Here is a 21,519-nt window from a genome sequence, read left to right on the forward strand (position 1 = left end):
CTGTCAGGGTTTTACTGTACTTGAAAAATAGTTGCATAGTAATTAGGGACGGCTTGCCTGAACATTCATGGGTATGTATGTATTAAAGGGAGACAAAATAAGCTTGCTGCATGTTACAGCTTGGCTTAGTCTAAGTGTGTCTTGTGGAGATTTGTGCTGTTTTGTTGGCCCTTGTTCCTAAACAGCGTTTTTCGGCTTTAACATTTGCCTCTTGACAAGCTGCTGCATGTGGAGATTGTAAGAGATTGAAACTACTTCAAACTTGGCACCTCAGCTCATTTCTTCCCTGTTTGAATGAGAAGAATTAGGGCCTGCCTGCCAGGCTTAAAAGGTTTTCTTTACCTGGGATTTATTATTTGCAGAGGCTAGTTACCTAAGCCGTTTGTTGCAACACAAAAGGGAGTGAGTGAAGTCAGGTGATGTCGGGAATATGTATGTTATCTGGACCAGCACCCCTGGTGTCAGGGATTGCAGCTGGTTCCCTCTCATCAAAAATGCAGACTTCTCCAGATGCCCCACAAGCAAAAAGACTATGAAGGGAATCCTTTAAGTTGCTAATTATAATTGTTCTAAATGAGTTATCAGGTCCTACAGACCTGCCTGGCTCCTCTGGGAACAGAATGTACCCACAGTATTACAGAACAGAAGTTGTTGTGGGATCCATGCATGTTGTCATGACTCCAGTGCCTGAATTGGTAAGAGGAGCTATTGTACAGCCTTCGTGTTGAAAGAGCCTGCGGGGCATCTCACTGATGAGGGCTGTGAAAGTCAGAGGAGTGAGGTGTGTTCTGGCGTCGCTCTTGCTGCTGACTTTTCCAGTGGTATGTTTTCAGGGAAGTGAGGGTGAGGGCATGAGTGTAGGATTTCAGACTGCACCCCACTCTCCAGCACACCCATGATCTAATGATGAAAACTAAGGGACCCACCACGGCTGAGTTTCATCTAGAGGTGGATTCTAGAGTTCCATCTTCGCTTCTCTATTGCCCTGCTAGCACGGTAGCCCACAAGTGATTTTAACTCTATTAAAGAGGACCTAATTTCTATGATACTTCAGCTACAATGATTCATGAAGAATTAGTTGGACACAGATAGCATTGAATACTAATAGTTAGTATAACTCTTAATACATACATTGGAATGCACCTACTCCCCATATTTCTTGATTTCATAATTGAGACAAAGCAGGGGTGCTTCTATTCCTAGTTTCTAATTTTAGTTCACTTTTACAAAATGTAAATGATGCAATGTGAAAAATTAGTACTGACTAACAATGTAAGAAATGTGAGTTCATGAGCTTAAAACCAGATTCTGGAGCCAGACTGCTTGGTTTCAAATCCTGACACCACTACTTATTAACTATACCATCTTGGTCAAGTTACTTAATTTCTCTGTGCATTAGTTTTCTTAACTGTGAGATGAATAATACAGTCACCACCTTACTAAGTGTCTGGTATACAGTATGAGATCAAGAAATATTTTTATTATAATGAATTATTGGCCAATTGTAATCTTTCAGCATAAAAGACATATATGAGAAACAAAGAAAAACAAGAGCAATTTTAAAAAACAGGATAAAAGCATCTAAATCTAAACTGACATCTCAAAGTTATTCTCTTTCTACTACAAAAGCGGGGGAAAAGGCCAGGTTGGGTGGCTCACGCCTGTAATCCCAGCACTTTGGGAGGCCGAGGCAGTGGATCACGAGGTCAGGAGTTCAAGACCAGCCCGACCAAGATGGTGAAACACCATCTCTACTAAAACTACAAAAATTAGCCAGGTGTGGTGGCAGGTTGCCTGTAATCCCAGCTACTTGGGTGGCTGAGGCAGAGTATTGCTTGAACCTGGGAAAATTGCTAGTTAGCATATTAACTATTTAAGAGTATTTATCCTACTTATATGATATTCCTGAAGCCCATGCTACTTAAGATACGTACAAATATATAAATGGATTATTTCTGAGGTCCATGCTACTTAAGATATGAACAAACATATAAACTCCAACAGTATACGATGGAGCCAATCTGTTATAAGTAGCTAATATACACATAATATGAAGAGAGCAAAATTATGCTGTTTTTATGAACAATCTAATAAAATCTCATCAATAACTCAAATGACTTGAGAAAAAATCCTTTAGAAATAAAGTACTATTGGCCGGGTGCGGTGACTCACACCTGTAATCCCAACATTTTGGGAGGCCAAGGTGGGCGGATCACGAGGTCAGGAGATCAAGACCATCCTGGCTAACACGGTGAAACCCCGTCTCTACTAAAAATACAAAAAAAAAAATTAGCCGGGCGTGGTGGCGGGCACCTGTAGTCCCAGCTACTCGGGAGGCTGATGCAGGAGAATGGTGTGAAGCCGGGAGGCAGAGCTTGCAGTGACTTGAGATCGCGCCACTGTACTCCAGCCTGGGTGACAGAACGAGACTCCGTCTCAACAAAACAAAACAAAACAGAAATAAATTACTATTTAAATGTAAGGAATTATTTAGTCTAGCACCAAGAGTTCAAATGCTTTCCACTAACTGAATTAACATTTTCTTTTGAATTAGCCTATTGCGCATGATTCATGTAAATTCTGCTATGGTTCTCATCTGATTTCTTAGAACTGGGTGATTCAAAAACACTGTAATTATTTTTTAAAGTCACTAACTTTTTACTCTCTTTACAAAATAACTCAGCATTGTCTTCTTTTACATAGCAAATTACCGCAATTTTTGTGAAATACAATCTAATTTATAGAAATTTGATTTACAAGAAGCTTTTTAGGAGATGGCTGCTTTGTGAAGCAAGAAGTATCTGGTTTGACTTTTCCTCCTCTTTTAAGAAAACTGGCTTCACAGGGAAAAAACAAAAACAAAAACAGCATTCGTCAAACCACTGGGGTTAAAACCCTCATCCCCCTCAGTTTTGAGGACTTTTCTTAGTCCTTTCTACTTTTTCATTCTGGATCCAAAAGAAAATAATAGAGTGTCAGGCATTCTGCCCATTTTACAACTTGACAGTTACTAAATGTAACTGAAAGAGCACTAATTAGAGAACAATCTTCTCTTGAACTAAATGTGTTGACACGCTTACACCACTCAAATATCAGCCCTAAAGAGAGAGAAGAGATGTGTATACTACTCTGGATTTTCATTTGTTCAGTTGATCAAATACAAGACTACGGTTTCCATTACAAAAGTAAAGAATGATGTAGCGCTAGGTTGCTGCTTGTTTGTGTTGTGCATATCATGGCAAAATGTATGAAATGAATAATCAATGGGTCAAAATTTTAAAAAGGCTAAAATATTTTCTGGCTTCTACAAGCTTCATATTTTTTACATAATATTACAAACTCAACTTGCTGACCAACTTGAAAATCTAGGGTAAAAAACACACAAATTGTTTGTATTGATCCTTCCAAGTGAAAACACTATAGAAAAAAAAAAAAAAAATTGAAATGAAACACTAAAGTGGTACCAAAATAAATTTTAACTAGAATCTGAAAATTAGGGAAAGAAACAAATTTCATTTACTTACAAGTTGGTTTTGCAGTTGGAGGAAATTTGGTCCGGGTGATAGCCAAAATTATGAAAATAATAACTGGCCATAAGATCAAGACAAGTGTCCAAAGCTGCAACATAATGGTAGAAAAAATGGTTAGTTTTATTGTTGAACCAAAGATTTTTAAGACCTGACTACAAAAAAAATGTGTCATACTATAACATTTCAACACAAGCTGAATATTTGACCAACTGTAGATATTATTAATAAAAAATGATTTTTTTAATATGTAAAAGACCCGTAAATGCACAGAAGAATGATTTTTCCAGGCTTAAAACCACGAAATAATCTTCTGAAGACTTCTTTTGGATCACCTCTCGTGACTGCCCCAATCATGATTATATTAAAATTAAACCTGATTGGTTACTTCATTCCTTAAAAATCCTTTAGAATTTCCCACTTCCCTTGGATAAGACACAATGTTCTAAACAGGGCATACGGAACCCAAAGTAATTTCAACCTATGCCTATTTTAGCCTTTTCAATGTCAGCATTCTACGCTCAGTCATAAAGACTGGTGTGTGACATGGGTCATGACCCATAAATAATGTTGAATAAATGAACCTAAGAATGGACCAATAGAGAAATAATTGAGTCAATGAGTGAGGGAGTAAAAAGGAACTTCAAGTCCCATGTAGTTCCACATACTCCTTAATGTCTTGCGTGTCTGCTTCTATCATAGAATTTACACTGTTATAATGATTTTTTTTGCCCACTTCCCAAATAAACTGGCCGTTCATTTATGGTAGGGGCAGTGTCTTATTGATACCTAAATTTCTACCACTAGATGAAAACTAGATGCTCAAAAACACATACTGCATTGAAATTGCTTTTTTTTTTTTTTTTTTTTTTTTTTTGAGATGGAGTCTTGCTCTGTCGCCCAGGCTTGGAGTGCAGTGGCACGATCTTGGCTCGCTGCAACCTCTGCCTCCCAGGTTCAAGCAATTCTCTGCCGCAGCCTCCTGAGTAGCTGGGGTTACAGGCACCCGCCACCATGCTTGGCTAATTTTTGTATTTTTATTAGATATGAGGTTTTGCTATCTTGGCCAGGCTGGTCTTGAACTCCTGACCTTGTGATCCACCTGCCTCGGCCTCCCAAAGTGCTGGGATTACAGGTGTGAGCCACCGCACCCACCCTGAAATTTCTATTAGAGAATTTCACTTTAAGTAGTTTATGAGCTGGTTTTCCTCCCCATGTAGATATGATTCAGTTTGAAAAACACTAACTGCTTAATATTTTATAGATCTATATAATTGGCTCCAGAGCCACGAAAAACACATATTCACAAGAACATTAACTGTGATATGCAAATAGTTATGGTGTTCAAACCACACCACAGGGACAAAATTTGCATATACTTAATAAAGTGAAACTTGGAACTGCGTTTCTGTATAGTTTTGTGGTCAGACTTACCTTTCCTCTCCCACTTTTCAGAGACAATTTGCTTCAGCCAAATCTCAAACAATCTCCCTGGAGCTCTTCCATTCACCAAAGCAATCCAAACCCCATAAATTACTCATCCTTAAATAGCTCCTAATGTACATTTGCTACTAAAATCTCCATTGCACGTCCAAGAGTGCTGCTCTCCTCGCTGGTAGGCCTGTCTCACCAGCTTCTTAGACTTTGGGTATAAGGGTAAGTTTTCAAAAATGGAAGTTCACTATAGATCCAAGGAATCCAGAGGCACTGGGTTTGATCAGAGCTTGAAAAGCACCCATACAGACTGAACAACTTAATCTAAAACAGTGCTTCTCAAACATTTGGGTGGACTCCAAATCAACTTGGGATCTTGTAAACATACAGATTATGGTTCAGAAGATCTGAGGTGGGGGCTGAGATTCTACATTTCTAAGAGGCTCCTGGGTAGGTGATGCTGACACAGCTGATCCGTGGACTGCCCCTTGAGGAGAGTGGATATAGATGTATGCCACCCTGCCTATCTAACAGGAGTGTTCACAAAGTCCTGGAATATTTTTGTTGAAAAGTTTCTTTGGGATCACCTAATGAAGAGAATTCAGGACGTTTGTAAATTTGAATGGGAGAGAAAGAGGTTATATATTTATTTTCTCTAGCTTGTTATTAACATTTAGTATTTCCATTAATGATGAATGTAGGGAATGAACCACAGTGTTGTTAGAAGTACCTGTGACTTTGTCACTAATAGAAATTATGGATATTTAAAAATCACATTAGAGTTGTTGCAGATACCTTAAAGTGCTATTTATACTCATTACTACATTAAAATTAGTTATGAATTCACCACTAGACCTTTGATTTTAATGCATAATAAGGAGACACACATATTACCATATCATAAATTTGCTTTTTTTTCTTTGAGACGGAGTCTTGCTCTGTCGCCAGGCTGGAGTGCAATGGTGCGATCTCAGCTCACTGCAACCTCTGCCTCCTAGGTTCAAGCAATTCTCCTGCCTCAGTCTCAAGAGTAGCTGGCACTACAGGCGTGTGCCACCATGCCCAGCTAATTTTTGTATTTTTAGTAGCGACAGGGTTTCACAATGTAGCCCAGGATGGTCTCAATCTCTTAATCTCGTGATCTGCCCGCCTTGGCCTCCCAAAGTGCTGGGATTACAAGCGTTAGCCACCGTGCCCAGCCAAATTTGTTTTTTTTATACTCTGATAACTGAATTTCAGTATAATTGGTTTTATTTATAATCCTTTTTATTTTGTTTTACATGATGAATTTTAAAACATTATTCTTAAAGAGGCTGTAGGTTTGACCAGACTGCCAAAGCCATCCTAAGGTCCTGTAATCTGATCCAACTCTTATTTTGTATTTTCCAGGTGCAGAAAGTTAGCATAACTTGTCCAAAGTCATATATCCAATTGTGAGGCAGAACAGGGAACAAGGATCTGAATCCCAAGATATATAGGAGGCCAGAACTTTTTTTTTTTTTTTTGAGACGGAGTCGTACTGTTCTGAGCAGCAAATAAGAAAGCATTACAGAAATTATATTGCAAGGCCGGGCGCGGTGGCTCAAGCCTGTAATCCCAGCACTTTGGGAGGCCGAGACGGGCGGATCACGAGGTCAGGAGATCGAGACCATCCTGGCTAACACAATGAAACCCCGTCTCTACTAAAAATACAAAAAACTAGCCGGGCGAGGTGGTGGGCGCCTGTAGTCCCAGCTACTCGGGAGGCTGAGGCAGGAGAATGGCGTAAACCCGGGAGGCGGAGCTTGCAGTGAGCTGAGATCCGGCCACTGCACTCCAGCCTGGGCGACAAAGCGAGACTCCGTCTCAAAAAAAAAAAAAAAAAAAAAAAAAGAAATTATATTGCAAAAATATGAGTGCTACAGAAATGTAAGATGTGTTATTATTCTAGCCTCATCTCTGATTTATTTTGAAATTAGAGATTGTTCTTTAAAGATCCTGGATACAAGGTATCATCTTTATTTTATGTTTCTCATTTGAAATGTAGAGTAGAAAGAATTAAGGTTAAAAAATTAATGTTTGTGGATTTATCAGTTTTGTATTTGAGGCCATAGTTATTCTTTAAGGAAAGTATTCATCTGAGTAGCCTTGATGCCCCATAGCTACTTTAAGGAACATCTATTCATTTTCTATGGCAACTTCATGAGAATTCAGTGACTGAGATCAACTATACCAACATATCCACATTCAGATAAGGGGCATATATTGTATGGTATGTGTAAGTTGTCTTTTGCTTGATCTAATTTGTTGATTTCATGAGGATGTTTTGGTGAGTCTTAAAATTAATTTTAAACATATTTTGAATCCAGACAAAAATGTAATATATACCAGAGACGTTTAAGGCATTTTAGACTCTGTTGAAGGCAAAAACCACAGCCAGCCTATAAACAAATCTATTATTACAAGATTTCCCTGGGATTTCAGGTCAGGGAAAGGTTTAGAGAACATTTCTGCATACTGCATTTTAGAGGGATAATAAATACAAAGCCCTCTATACTACGGTCTCACAAATGTTAAGCTTGACAGGTTAATCACAAAAGCAAGAAATAAATAAAATTTAAATTTTCATAGCAGCAGTGTTGTTCACAATACCATTTTAAATATGATTATAAGCAACCTAGAAGCAAATGCGGTGTCAAGGATTCGAACTCTAAACCAATGAGCCATGACTTTTTTCTGTTTGTTTAGAGAAAGGGATAATATATTAATTTGACACATATAGACATCGGAGCTACTTGAGATGCTTGAGGAAAGCAGTGTTTAAAGGTTTCATATTTTTGCTTAGAGTGTAATTATTTTACACTGTCTATACATCTCCTTGGCATTCTACCCCCCTATACTGTTGGCATCAAAGGGTATGTGCACACTAAATAGTGTATAATTCCTTAGTGGGCCAGGGCATTGGTATCCTTTTATTTCTCCAGGATTTATTTTCTACTCACATGTACCATTCTGTTCTCTTTTTCTTCTTCTTTTCCTGAAAAATTCAATCCAAAAGTCCATAGGTAGGTCCTAGCAAGGTAAGTGTACATACTAGTACTTGGGGAGCCACAGCGACCCAGTGAGGGAAGTGGGGACTTAGAAGGGTGAAGAGGACATGGGCACTGAAGCAGTGAGATGTGGGGTGTCAGAGCCCAAGTGGGGTGAAGAAGGTGTCAGTGCAAGAAGACAGGACAGAGGCAGTGGCAGGCGATTGATTTCATAAGAGCAGGTTGATGATAAAAGTAGATATATCCCCCATTAGGGGAGTCAGGCTTCCCACTATCCATCAGGGGAGTTATAACAATTGGAATAGAAGGAAACTAGAATGAACTTGGTAGTGTTGGGTTAGAATGAGCAAAGTGGGCATAAACTCCTAATTCCCAAGCGTATAAAGAGACGTAAAATGTAGATTAAAATGTGTGTGTGTATGATTTATTTTTTACTTTCTGGTTCCACAATTTATTTCTGCCTCATTGTGTACCTTCTTTGTCCAATTCCTGAAAACACCTATTTTTCCAAAAAATCCTAGCTTCTTTTAGTAGACAACTGAGTGCTAGGTGTGATCATTGCTCGTGGGGTCTCACTATTTTCAATACTCGACATAGCTAAAGATGATATGTAGAAGATAGAGACAGATGATACAAAAGAATAGATAGTTATATAGCTTGCTTGATTGATTGATATAGACAGGTAGGTAGGTAGATTGATAGAAGCATGATGGATTTACTACAAAGGGATTGGCAATGAATGATGAGGACACATCCAAGAATACAGATACCAGCCTGTGGCTGCATTTAAACGTTAAAATATATTTGAAAATAAAATATATTTAATTAAGCAAACTAGGAATCCATGAATCTCTGCTGATGGAAACAAACACATAGGTAAACATAAACAAATTGAAAGCTTAATGAGGAATGGAGCACATACCTACAAAATATTTCCCTACAAAATGGGACAAATTGTCATCACGCACAACCTAGTGTGATGAAATGGAAAAAAGAGGATCATTTCTCTGACATTCTTGCCAAAGATGAATAATAACCTGACTCAAAAAATAAAGAAACAACCGATACTTTACAAGACAATTGGTCATGAAGGTTCGAAAGTGTCAGGGTCGTGAAGGTCAAGGAAAAATTGAGAAACTGTTACAGACTAAAGGAGACGAGAGCCATGAAAACTGGATGCAGCACGTAATTCTAAACTGGATCCTTTTGCTGTACAAAGGCCACAGTTCCAACAGCTGGTGAACCTTGAGTCTAAGGATTTGATGGTGGTATTTAGCTATGTTTATTTTGTAGAAAATTTACATTAAAGTATCTGGGGGTAATGGAGCACCCATCTCAAATTGTACTAAAAAACAAGAAAAAAAGTTATTTGCACTGTTCTTGCAACATTTCTTTAAATTTGTTTCAAAATAAAAAGTTTAGAAATTATTTAAAAGATTTCTGCATTTCTTTTTGAAAATCCAGACTAATTTTTAAAAGAATGCAAAAGATGAAGCAACAGAAAAAGAGATAAACACAAGCGTCACATCTAGAAACTCTATCCCGTTGCATGCAAGTATTGAGGTTTGGAGAATTAATGATAATGTCGGGGCACATTTCAGTGACCTTGCAGTCACTAAGTCATGAACTCAAAATTACAAGTTTAAATCTTAAGCAATTCCTGGAATTAATCAAATGTAAATTCATTGCAAAATTTTCATTTAAAGCTAATCTGCAGTATCTATTAACGAAATCAAATTATCTAGTAATATTTTCCTCTGCACCTGCTAAGAACTATTATTTCAAGTATTTACAAATTTCAAAAACCTGATGTTCAAAAAAATTTGGGCAAAGCATATAATTTCAACTTTAGAATATCACTACTTTATTACGTTGTCAGAATCCTTTATTCTAATAAATGCTAGTCTATCTGATTCTATTTTTGTCTACCATTGTTATTATCTTACCATTTTCACTAAACAGTAAAGAAAATAAGATACAGGTGAATTTTAAGTAAACAAGTCTAACTATATATTTTTTAAATTATATGAAACTAAACTACTGTTTGGAGACTCTGTGAATTTAATTACTACATCTTATTATCCTAGAGCAGAAGTAACAGACTGGCGGTGGAAAGATCACATCAGACTCACGGAGCGGTTTCGTTTCTTGCACACGGTTTTGTTATTGTTTTCAATGAAATGTGAATGCCTTTAAATGGGGAAAGTACTCTCTAGTTCATCTTAGATGTCACCATTCCTCACTTTTTAATGAAGTGCTTGGTGCACTTTACCTATACATTACATATTTTGTCCCTACAGACATTTGAGTTTGTGCCTTTATACTAGAGTAACCTGAGGCTGGTTATGTCAAAAATAAATGATACTCAGCAGGGCATGGTGGCTAACGCCTGTAATCCCAGCACTTTGGGAGGCCGAGGCGGGGGGATTGCTTGAGGTCAGGAATTTGAGACCAGCCTGGTCAACATGGTGAAAATCTGTCTCTACTGAAAATACAAAAATTAGCCGAGCATGGTGGCATGTGCTTGTAGTCTCAGCTACTCAGGAGGCTGAGGCAGAACAATCATTTGAACCCAAGAGGTGGAGGTTGCAGTGAGCCAAGATCTCACTACTGCACTCCAGTCTGGATGACACAGTGAGACGCCGTCTCAAAAAAAAAAAATTAATAAAAAAAAGAATGATATGATACTGAATATCAATACAATTTCTATATTTGAATAGGATTTCTTTTGCCTCCATCCAAAAACAAAAACAAAAGGCTAAGATGAAGAGTTTTCATTCCTCTTCATATCATCATAGTTTTGGAGAGTTTTAAGGAAATTTAGAGTATACATATAAATATATATAAAACAGTAACCATTTATTTAAGATGTACACATAAATACAACAAAAAATTATTGAGCATCTACTATGGACTAGACACTGGAGATATAGCAATGTAAGTTTTCAGTCTTTTGAGAAAGGGAAACAAAAAAATAATTACAACTAATTTGCATTTCTCTATGATTAGTGAGGATGAGCATTCTTATATGTTTGTTGGCCACTTGTATGTCATCTTTTGAGAAGCATCTGTTCATGTCTTTTGCCAATTTTTTAAATGGGATTATTTGCTTTTTGCTTGCTGATTTAAGTTTGTATAGATTCTGGATATTAGACTTCTGTTGCATGCAGAGTTTGAGAGTATTTTCTCCCATTCTTTAGGTTATCTGTTTCCTCAATTGAGATATATATATATAATTTTTTTTTTGAGACCAATTCTTGCTCTGTTGCCCAGAGTAGAGTGGCACGATCTCAGCTCACGGCAACCTCCACCTCCCAGGTTCAAGCAAGTCTCCTGCCTCAGCCTCCCAAGTAGCTGTGATTACAGGCATGTGCCACCACGCCTGGCTCATTTTTGTATTTTTAGTAGAGACGGGGTTTTACCATGTTGACCAGGCTACTCTTGAACTCTTGACCTCAGGTGATCTGCCAGCCTTGGCCTCCCAAAATGCTGGGATTACAGGCATGAGCCACCACTCCTGGCTGATGATTTCTTTGGCTGGGCAGAAGCTCTTTAGCTTAATTAGGTCCCATTTATCAATTTGTGGTTTTGTTACAATCGCTTTTGGGGACTTAGCCAAAAATGATTTGCCAAGGCCAATGTCAAGAAGGGTATTTCCTACATTTTCTTTTAGGATTTTTAGAGTTTGAGGTCTTACATTTAAGTCCCTAATCCATCTTGAGTTAATTTTTATATATGGGGAAAGGTAGGGGCCCAGTTTTATTAACCTGCATATGGCTGGTCAGTTACCCCAGCACCTCTTATTGAATAGGGAGTCCTTTCCCCCATTGCTTGGTTTTGCGAGCCTTGTCAAAGATCAGGTGGTTGTGAGTATGGTGCTTTCTTTCTCAGTTTCCAATTCTGTTCAGTTGTTATATGCACCTGTTTCTGGACCAGTGCCATGCTGTTTTGGCCTCACATAAGTCAGAATGGCCATCATTAAAAAGTAAAAAAAAAATAATAATAATCAAAACAACGATGACCAAAAAAAAAAAAAAAACAGATGCTGGCGAGGCTTCAGAGAATAGGGAACACTTATCTACTGTTGATGGGAGTATAAATCAGTTCAGCCACTGTGGAAAGCAGTTTGGAGATTTCTCAAAAGAACCTAAAACAAAGCTACCATTTAACCTTGCAATCCCTTTACTGGGCATATAACCAGAGGAAAAAAGATCATTACACCAAAAAGATACATACACTCATATGTTCATCACCTTGCTACTAACAATAGCAAAGACACGAAATCAACCTACCTGTCCATCAATGGTGAATTGGATAAAGAAAATGTGGTACATATACACCATGGAATATTACATAGCCGTGAAAAAGAATGAAATCATGTAATCATGTCATTTGCAAAAACATGGATGGAGCTGAAGCCATGATCCTTAGCAAGTTAATGTAAGAACAGAAAACTAAATACTCTGTATTCTCACTTATAAGTGGGAGTAAACATTGAGCACTTATGGACATATACATGGGAACAACAGACACTGCAGAGTACTAGAGGAGGGAGGGATGGAGGCATGGGTTGAAAAACCACCTATTTGGTACTATGCTCACCACTTGGATGCAATATACTCATCTAACAATCCTGCACACATACTCCCCATATCTAAAATAGAAATTGAAAAAAATAATTACAGCTAGCTGGAATGCATAATATGACATAGGAAGTAAAGAATGCAAGAGAAAGATAAATCAAAGACAGCTGAGTCTAAAACATGAAGGATGAAAAAGGGTCAAACACAAGAAATAAATATGTGTTGGATGGAGCGTGAGAAAGAAGTGGGAGTCTTTTGAGCAGAAGAAGCGTATGTGTGAAGATCCACAGATGGGGAAGAGAGGGGGATATTCCAGGAACAGAAATAAGTCCAGAATGACTGGTACGTTAAGACTTAGGGAAAATATATCTGCCATATGGTTATCCAACCTCTATGTGAATGCTTCTAGTGACTAGAAGTTTACTATGAGACTGCTTCATCATTAGACAACTCATGTTGTCTGATATTTTTGCTTATATTAAGGTGAAATATTTCTTCCCGTAACTACTGCCTATTTGTCTAAGTTTGGCCTCCTCTTCCACATGAGAATTCTATGAGTATTTGAAGAAAGACAAAATCCCCTCTTTCCCTTGGCAATGTTAACAATTCTGTTAAGTACTGTTACAAAATATGTTCCCCAGGATGAATTCTTGTTGTCAAGTGGTCTTGTTATAATTAACGTTAGCATTCAATACAATACTCCAAATTATAATAGCTAATATATATTGACTGCTTAGATTGTGCAACATGCTCTGCTAAACACAACATGTATTATCACTTTTAACATAATAACCTCCTTTCCTCTTGCTGATGGGAAGACAGGATCTTAAAATCTGTCTTTGAGCTTTTCTTCTAGAAGCCACTGAGCAGTAGAGCTGGTGTTTGAACCCAGGGAGTCTGGCTACACTAGCAGAGTTAATCACTAAATTATAGAGTTAACCCACTACAAAATGGATTACTGGCTGTCTTTGATTTGAATACTATACTTTTATTATTCTATGAGAGCACTGAAAGTCATTTAAAGGACTCCTTGTAACCTAGAATTAGAACTTTTTATTGCAAACTTGAAAATAAAAATTGCTCAAACTTACATATATAAAGTATACTATCTCTTTTTTCCTTTTTTCTTTCTTTCTTTTAGCATTGTCCTATAAGACAAGAATGACTGTTATTTGATGATAACAAGAGGATCCAAGGTTTACATTGCAAAGTAAGAGCTTGCTACCTAAGACCCAAAATAAACCTTAGTTCTCATGAACAAACTTAGTTTCCCAGTGAGGAAATAAAAATGGCTCAGAGTTCTCAATTAATTAGTCTTTCTGGGTGATACGATTTGGCTGTGTCCCCACCCAAATCTCATGTTGAACTGTAGCTCCCATAATCCCCACGTGTTGTGGGAGGAAGCCAGTGGGAAGTAATTGAATCATGGGGGCGGGTCTTTCCTGCGCTGTTCTCATGATAGTGAACAAGTCTCATGAGATCTGATGGTTTTATAAATGGGAGTTCTCCTGCACAAGCTCTTGCCTGCTGCCAAGTACAATGTATCTTTGCTCCTTCTTTGCCTTCCACCATGAGTGTGAGGCCTCCCCAGCCATGTGAAACTGTGAGTCCATTAAACCTCTTTCTTTATAAATTACCCAGTTTAAGGTATGTCTTTATTAGCAGCATGAGAACACACTAATACACTGGTGTACCTCACTGCCATCTAAAGAAATGACTCATCTGAAGACTGGAATCAAGAAAGTTTTGTGAAATCCATACTTATAGATTTGAACTTTAAAGATTGGTAAATTTTTTATGGTGTTTACAGAAGCAATGGATTTTTATCAGACGTTAAGTCAATTAACTCTTCTATTGCTCCCATTTCTGAAACCTCTTCACCTCAGTTACTTTTTAATGATTGACTACATTCATAAAATTTGCATTCTACTATGTGCCAGGCACCATAATCAATAGGTAGAACTAAAATTTTCGAGCAATTAAAAGGGATTAAGGGAGTAAATGATACCAATTCAGAAGAGATAAAAGGAACTGGAGCACTGACCACATAGTTGAGTAAGTTGTGCAGGACCTAGTTTATTTCAATCTGATTTAGGATTATTTTCAAATTACAGTTTAATCCTAATTTGTTTTATTTTAAAAAATATTTTAATGCATAGACAAACTTGCTCTTAAATTTTGAAGCAAAGTTTTCTTCTTTCTGCAGTCACTGTGAAAGGTAGTAATATGAGCAAGGTGGGGATTGCAGGAGGGTATGTCAAGCTTGATCCAAAATGTAAGCCTTTAGCAAGTTGTGACAACGTCTGAGTGGAAAAGCTAGTTCTGTCATCAACTGAGCTACAGTGTGATCCACTACCGAAACAGTTACCACAGAAAATAAACAACTAAAGTTAATTTCCCGTGTTTAGGTCAGAAGGCTGGAATTAGATCCCACCTCTGTTGAAATCTGAAGTCACTCCTTGATATGCCTATTTAGGACCTATCTTCTTTTTTTAAAATTTGAGATTTGGGGGTACATGTGCTTGTTGGTTACATGGGTATTACATATGTAATGGTGAGGACTAGGCTTCTAGTGTGCCCATCACCAAAATATTGTACATTGTATCCAGTAGGTAATTTCTCACCCATCATCCCTTCCCCACTATGACATTCCCACAGTCTATTTTCTCTGACTTTATGCCCATGTGTAGCATTTGTTTAGTTTCCACTTATAAGTGAGAACACATGATATGTGATTTTCTGCTTCTATGTTAGTTCACTTAGGATAACGGCCTCCAGCTCCATCCATGCTGTTGCAAAGGACATGATTTCATTCTTTTTTATGGCTGTGTAGTATTCGACGGTGCTTATATACCACATTTTCTTTTCTTTTCTTTTTCTCTTTTTTAAGATGGAATTTTGCTCTGTTGCCCAGGCTGGGGTGCAGTGGTGCAATCTCAGTTCACTGTAACCTCCACCTCCTGGGTCCAGTGATTCACTGCCTCAGCCTCACGAGTAGCTGGGATTATAGGTGTCTGCCACCACACCCAGCTAACTTTGTATTTTGCGTAGATACGGGGTTTCACCATGTTGGTCAGGCTGGTCTCAAACTCCTGACCTCAAGTGATCTGCCCGCCTCAGCCTCCCAAAGTGCTGGGATTACAGGTGTGAGCCACTGCACCTGGCCTGCCACATTTTCTTTATCCAATCAACTGTTGGTGGACACTTAGATTGTTTCCATGACTTTACTATTATAAGAAGCATTGCAATAAACATATGAGTGCATGTGTCCTTTGGGTAGATACCCAGTAGTGAGATTGCTGATTCAAATGGTAGCTTTATTTTCAATTCCTTGAGATATTTCTATACTGTTTTCCATAGTCTGAACTAATTTACATTTTCATCAACAGTGTATGAATGTTTTCTTTTCTCTGCATCCATGCCAACATCTGTTATTTTTTGGCTTTTCTGGTTTTCCCTTTTTTTCTTCTTTTTTTCCATAAGATATTGGGGTACAAGTATTATTTGGTGACATAAGTTCTTTAGTGGTAATTTGTGAGATTTTAGGGCATCTAGCACCCAAGCAGTATACAATGCACCACATTTGTACTTTTCTATCCCTCGTCCCCCTCTCATTCTTCCCCCCAAGCCTCAAAAGTCCATTGTATCATTCTTATGCCTTTGTGTCCTCATAACTTAGCTCCCACATATTAGTGAGAACAAACAATGTTTGGTTTTCCATTCCTGAGTTACTTCACTTAGAATAATAGTCTCCAATCTTATCCAAGTCACTGCAAATGCTGTTCATTCATTCCTTTTTATGGCTGTGTAGTATTCCATCATATATATATACACACACACACACATATATATACACATATATATATATATACACATATATATATATACACACACACACACATATATACACCACAGTTTCTTTATCCACTTGTCGATTGATGGGCATTTGGGTTGCTTCCACAATTTTGCAATTGTGAATTGTGCTGCTACAAACGTGTGTGCAAGTACCTTTTTCAAATAATGACTTATTTTCCTCTGGGTAGATATCCAGTAGTGGGATTGCTGGATCAAATGGTAGTTCTACTTTTAGTTCTTTAAGGAATTTCCACACTGTTTTCAATAGTGGCTGTACTAGTTTACATTCCCACCAGCAGTGTAGAAGTGTTCCCTGTTCACCTCATCCACGCCAATGTCTATTCTTTTTTGACTTTTTGATTATGGCCATTCTTGCAGGAGTGAAGCGGTATCACATTGTGGTTTTGATTTTTGTTTCCCTGATCATTAGTGATGCTGAGCATTTTTTCATATGTTTGTTGGCCATTTGTATATCTTCTTTTGAGAATTGTCTGTTCATGTCCTTAGCCCACTTTTTGATGGGATTGTTTTTTTCTTACTGATCTATTTGAATTTGTTGTAGATTCTGGATATTAGTCCTTTGTCAGACGTATAGATTGTGAAGATTTTATGCCACTCTGGGTTGTCTATTTATTCTGCTGACTGTTCCTTGTGCCATGGAAAAGCTCTTTAGTTTAATTAGGTTTCAGCTATTTATCTTTGTTTTTATTGCATTTGCTTTTAGGTTCTTGGTCATGAAATCCTTGCCTAAGCCAACATCTAGAAGGATTTTTCCAATGTTATCTTCTAGAATTTTTATACTTTCAGTTCTTAGGTTTAAGTCCTTAATCTATCTTGAGTTGATTTTTGTATAAAGTGAGATGAGGATCCAGTTTCATTCTCCTACATGTGGCTAGCCAATTATCCCAGCACCATTTGTTGAAAAGGGTGTCCTTTCCCCACTTTATGATTTTGTTTGCTTTGTGGAAAATCAGTTGGCTGTAAGTATTTGGGCTTATTTCTGGGTTCTCTATTCTGTTCCATTGGTCTATGTGCATATTTTTATACCAGTACCATGCTGTTTTGGTGACTATGGCCTTATAGTAGAGTTTGAAATCAGGTAGTGTGATGCCTCCAGAATTTGTTCTTTTTGCTTAGTCTTGCTTTGGCTATGTGGGCTTTTTGGTTCCATATGAATTTTAGAAACACTTTTTTCTAACTTTGTGAAGAATGATGGTGGTATTTTGATGGGGACTGCATTGAATGTGTAGATTGCTTTTGGCAGTATGGTCATTTTCACAATATTGATTCTACCCATCCATGAGCATGGGATGTGTTTCCATTTGTTTGCATTGTCTGTGATTTCTTTCAGCAGTGTTTCCTAGTTTTCCTTGCAGAGGGCTTTTGAGTCCTTTGTTAGGTATATTCCTACATATTTTATTTTTTTACAGCTATTGTAAAAGGGGCTGAGTTCTTGATTTGGTTCTGTTTGGTCACTGTTGGTGTAGAGAAGAGCTACTGATTTGTGTTCGTTAATCTTCTATCCGGAAATTTTGCTGAATTCTTTTATCAGTTCTGGGAGCTTTCTGGAGGAGTCCTTAGGGTTTTCAAGGTAAACAATCCTATCGTCAGCAAACAGTGACAGTTTGAATTCCTCTGTACTGATTTGGATGGTGTTTATTTCTTACTCTTGTCTGATTGCTCTGGCTAGGACTTCCAGTACCATGTTGAAGAGAAGTGGTGAGAGTGGGCATCCTTGTCTTGTTCCAGTTCTCAGAGGGAATGCTTTCAGCTTTTCCCCATTCAGCATTATGTTGGCTGTGGGTTTGTCATAGGTGGCTTTTATTACATTAAGCTATGTCCTTTGTACACCGATTTTGCCAAGAGTTTTCATCATAAAGGAACACTGGATTTTGTCAAATGTTTTTTCTGCATCTATTAAGATGATCATGTGATTTTTGTTTTTAATTGTTTATGTGGTATATCACATTTATTGACTTGCATATGTTAAACCATCCCTGCATCCCTGGTATGAAACCCACCTGATCATGGTGGATTATCTTTTTGATATGTTGTTGGATTCGGTTAGTAAGTATTTTGTTAAGGATTTTAGCATCTATGTTCATCAAGGATATTGGTCTGTAGTTTTGTTTTTTGCTTATGTCCTTTCCTGGTTTTGGTATTAGGGTGATGCTGACTTCATAGAATGAATTAGGGGGTGGGGGTTCCTTCTTTCTCTATCTTGTGGAATAGTGTCAAAAGGATTGGTACCAATTCTTCTTTGAATTTGTGGTAGAATTCTGCTGTGAATCTGTTTGGTCCTGGGCTTTTTTTCTGTTGGTAATGTTTTAATTACCATTTCAATCTCCCTGCTTGTTATTGGTCTGTTCAGGGTATCTAATTCTTCCTGATTTAATCTAGGAGGGTTGTATTTTTCTAGGAATTTCTCCATCTCTTCTAGGTTTTCTAGTTTATATGCAGAAAGGTGTTCATAGTAGCCTTGAATGATCTTGTGCATTTCCATGGTGTCAGCTGTATTATCTCTTGTTTTGTTTCTTAGTGAAGCTACTTGGATTTTCTCTCTTCTTTTCTTGGTCAGTCTTGCCAGTGGTCTATTTTATTTATCTTTTCAAAGAACCAGCTTTTTGTCTCATTTATCTTTTGTAACTTTTTTTGTTTCAATATCATTTAGTTCTGCTCTGATCTTGGTTATTTCCTTTCTTCTGTTGGGTTTGGGTTTGGTTTGTCCTTCTTTCTCTAGTTCCTTGAGGTGTGACCTTAGAGTGTCAGTTTGTGGTCTTTGGGTCTTATTGATGCAGGCATTTAGGGCTATGAACTTTCCTGTTAGCACTGCCTTTGCTGTATCCCAGAAGTTTTCATAGCTTGTGTCATTACTGTTGTTGAGTTCGAAGAATTTTGAAATTTCCATATTGATTTTGTTTTTGACCCAATGTTCATTCAGGAGCAAGTTATTTAAGTTCCATGTGTTTGCATGGTTGTGAAGGTTCCTTTTGGAGTTCATTTCCAGTTTAATTCCACTGTGGTCTGAGAAAGTGCTTGATATAGTTTCAATTTTCTTAAATTTACTGATGCTTGTTTTATGGCCTATCACATGGACTATCTTGAAGATAGTTCCATGCACTGTTGAACAGAATGTGTATTCAGTGGTTGTTGGATGAAATGTTCTGTATAGATCTGTTAAGTCCATTTGTTCCAAGGTATAGTTTAATCCAATGTTTCTTTGTTGACTTTCTGTCTTGATGATGTTTCTAATGCTGTCAGTGGAGTACTGAAGCCCCCCCACTATTACTATGTTGTTGTCTATCTCATTTCTTAGGTCTACTAGTAATTATTTTATAAATTTGGGAACTCCAGTGTTAGGTGCCTATATGTTTAGGAATGTGAGGCTTTCCTCTTGGACAAGGCCTTTTACCATTATATAATGTCCCTCTTTGTCTCTTCTAACTGCTGTTGCTTTAAACTTTGTTTTGTGTGATGCAAGAATAGCTATCCCTGCTTGCTTTTGGTGTCCATTTGCATGAAATGCCTTTTTCCCCCCTTTACTTTATGTGAGTCCTTTTGTGCTAGATGAGTCTCCTGAAGGCAGCAGATGGTTGGTGAGTTGTTATCCATTCTGTGGTTCTGTATATTTTAAGTGGATCATTTAGCCCATTTACATTCAGTGTTGGTATTGAAATGTGAGGTACCATTAAATTCATCATGCTCTTTGTTTCCTGTGTACCTTATTTTGCTTTTGCTTTTTAACTTGTATATTTGTTTTATAGGTCCTGTGTGATTTATTCTTTAAAGAGGTTCTGTTTTGACGTGGTTCCAGGATTTGTTTTAAGATTTAGAGCTCCTTTTGGCAGTTCTTGTAGTGGTGGTTTGGTAATGGCGAATTATCTCAGCATTTGTCTGAAAAGGACTATATCTTTTCTCCATATATAAGGCTTAGTTTTGCTGGATACAAAATTCTTGAATGATAATTGCTTTATTTGAGGAGGCTAAAGATAGGGCCCCAAACCCTTCTAGCTTATAGGGTTTCTGCTGAGAAATCTGCTGTTAATCTGATAAGTTTTCCTTTATAGGTTACCTGGTGCTTCTGCCTCACAGCTCTTAAGATTCTTTCCTTCATCTTAACTTTGGATAACCTGAGGACAATGTGCCTAGGCAAAGATCTTTTTGCAACGAATTTCCTGGGTGTTCTTTGTGCTTCTTGTATTTGGATGTCTAGGTCTCTAGCAAGGCCGGGGAAGTGGTCCTCAATTATTCCCGCAAACGTGTTTTCCAAGCTTTTAGAATTCTCTTCTTCCTTAGGAACACCAGTTATTCTTAGGTTTGATCATTTAACATAATTTTAGACTTCTTGGAAGTTTTGTTGATGTTTTCTTCTTCTTTTTCTTTGTCTTTGTTGGACTGAATTAATTCTAAGACCTTGTCTCTGAGCTCTGAATTTCTTTCTTCTACTTATTCAATTCTATTGCTGAGGCTTTCCAGAGCATTTTGCATTTCTAAAAGTTTGTCCAAAGTTTCATAATTTTTTATTTGTTTTTTTTTTCTTTAAGCTATCTATTTCCTTGAATATTTCTCCCTTCACTTCTTGTATCAGGTTTTGGATTCCCTTGCACTGGGCTTCGCCTTTCTCTGGTCCCTCCCTGATTAGCTTAATAACTAACCTCCTGAATTCTTTTTCAGGTAAATCAGAGATTTCTTCTTTTTTTGGATCCATTGCTGGTGAACTAGTGTGATTTTCTGTGGGTGCTGAAGAGCCTTCTTTGGTCATATTATCAGCACTGGTTTTCTGTTTCCTTCTCATTTGGGTAGGCTTGGTCAGAGGGAAGGTCTCTGTCTGAAGGCTGTTGTTCAGATTTTTTGTCCCATGGGGTGTTCCCTTGATGCAGTACTCTCCCCTCTTTTCCTGTGGAGGTGGCTTCCTGTGAGCCAAGAGCAGTGATTGCTGTCTCTCTTCTGGGTCTAGCAACCCAGCTAGTCTACCTGGCTCTGGACTAGTACTGTGGGTTGTCTGCACAGAGTTCTGGGATGTGAACTGTCTATGGTCTCTCTGCTGTGGATACCAGTGCCTTCAGCTTCTCCTGTGGGGGTGTGTAATCG

At 37.8% G+C, this 21,519-nt stretch overlaps 1 protein-coding gene across 1 annotated transcript in view; it reads right to left on the reverse strand.

Annotated features, from left to right (window-relative positions):
- ABCA12 (ATP binding cassette subfamily A member 12) overlaps positions 1–21,519 on the reverse strand; it is a 213,383-nt gene that overhangs the window by 182,443 nt on the left and 9,421 nt on the right. The window contains exon 2 of the mRNA XM_005574203.5: positions 3,525–3,618. Within this exon, the coding sequence (XP_005574260.3) occupies positions 3,525–3,618 (94 nt within the window). The remainder of the gene's footprint in view (positions 1–3,524; positions 3,619–21,519) is intronic.

This window comes from Macaca fascicularis, chromosome 12 (assembly GCF_037993035.2).
Source record: "Macaca fascicularis isolate 582-1 chromosome 12, T2T-MFA8v1.1".
NCBI classification, from domain to species: domain Eukaryota; kingdom Metazoa; phylum Chordata; class Mammalia; order Primates; family Cercopithecidae; genus Macaca; species Macaca fascicularis.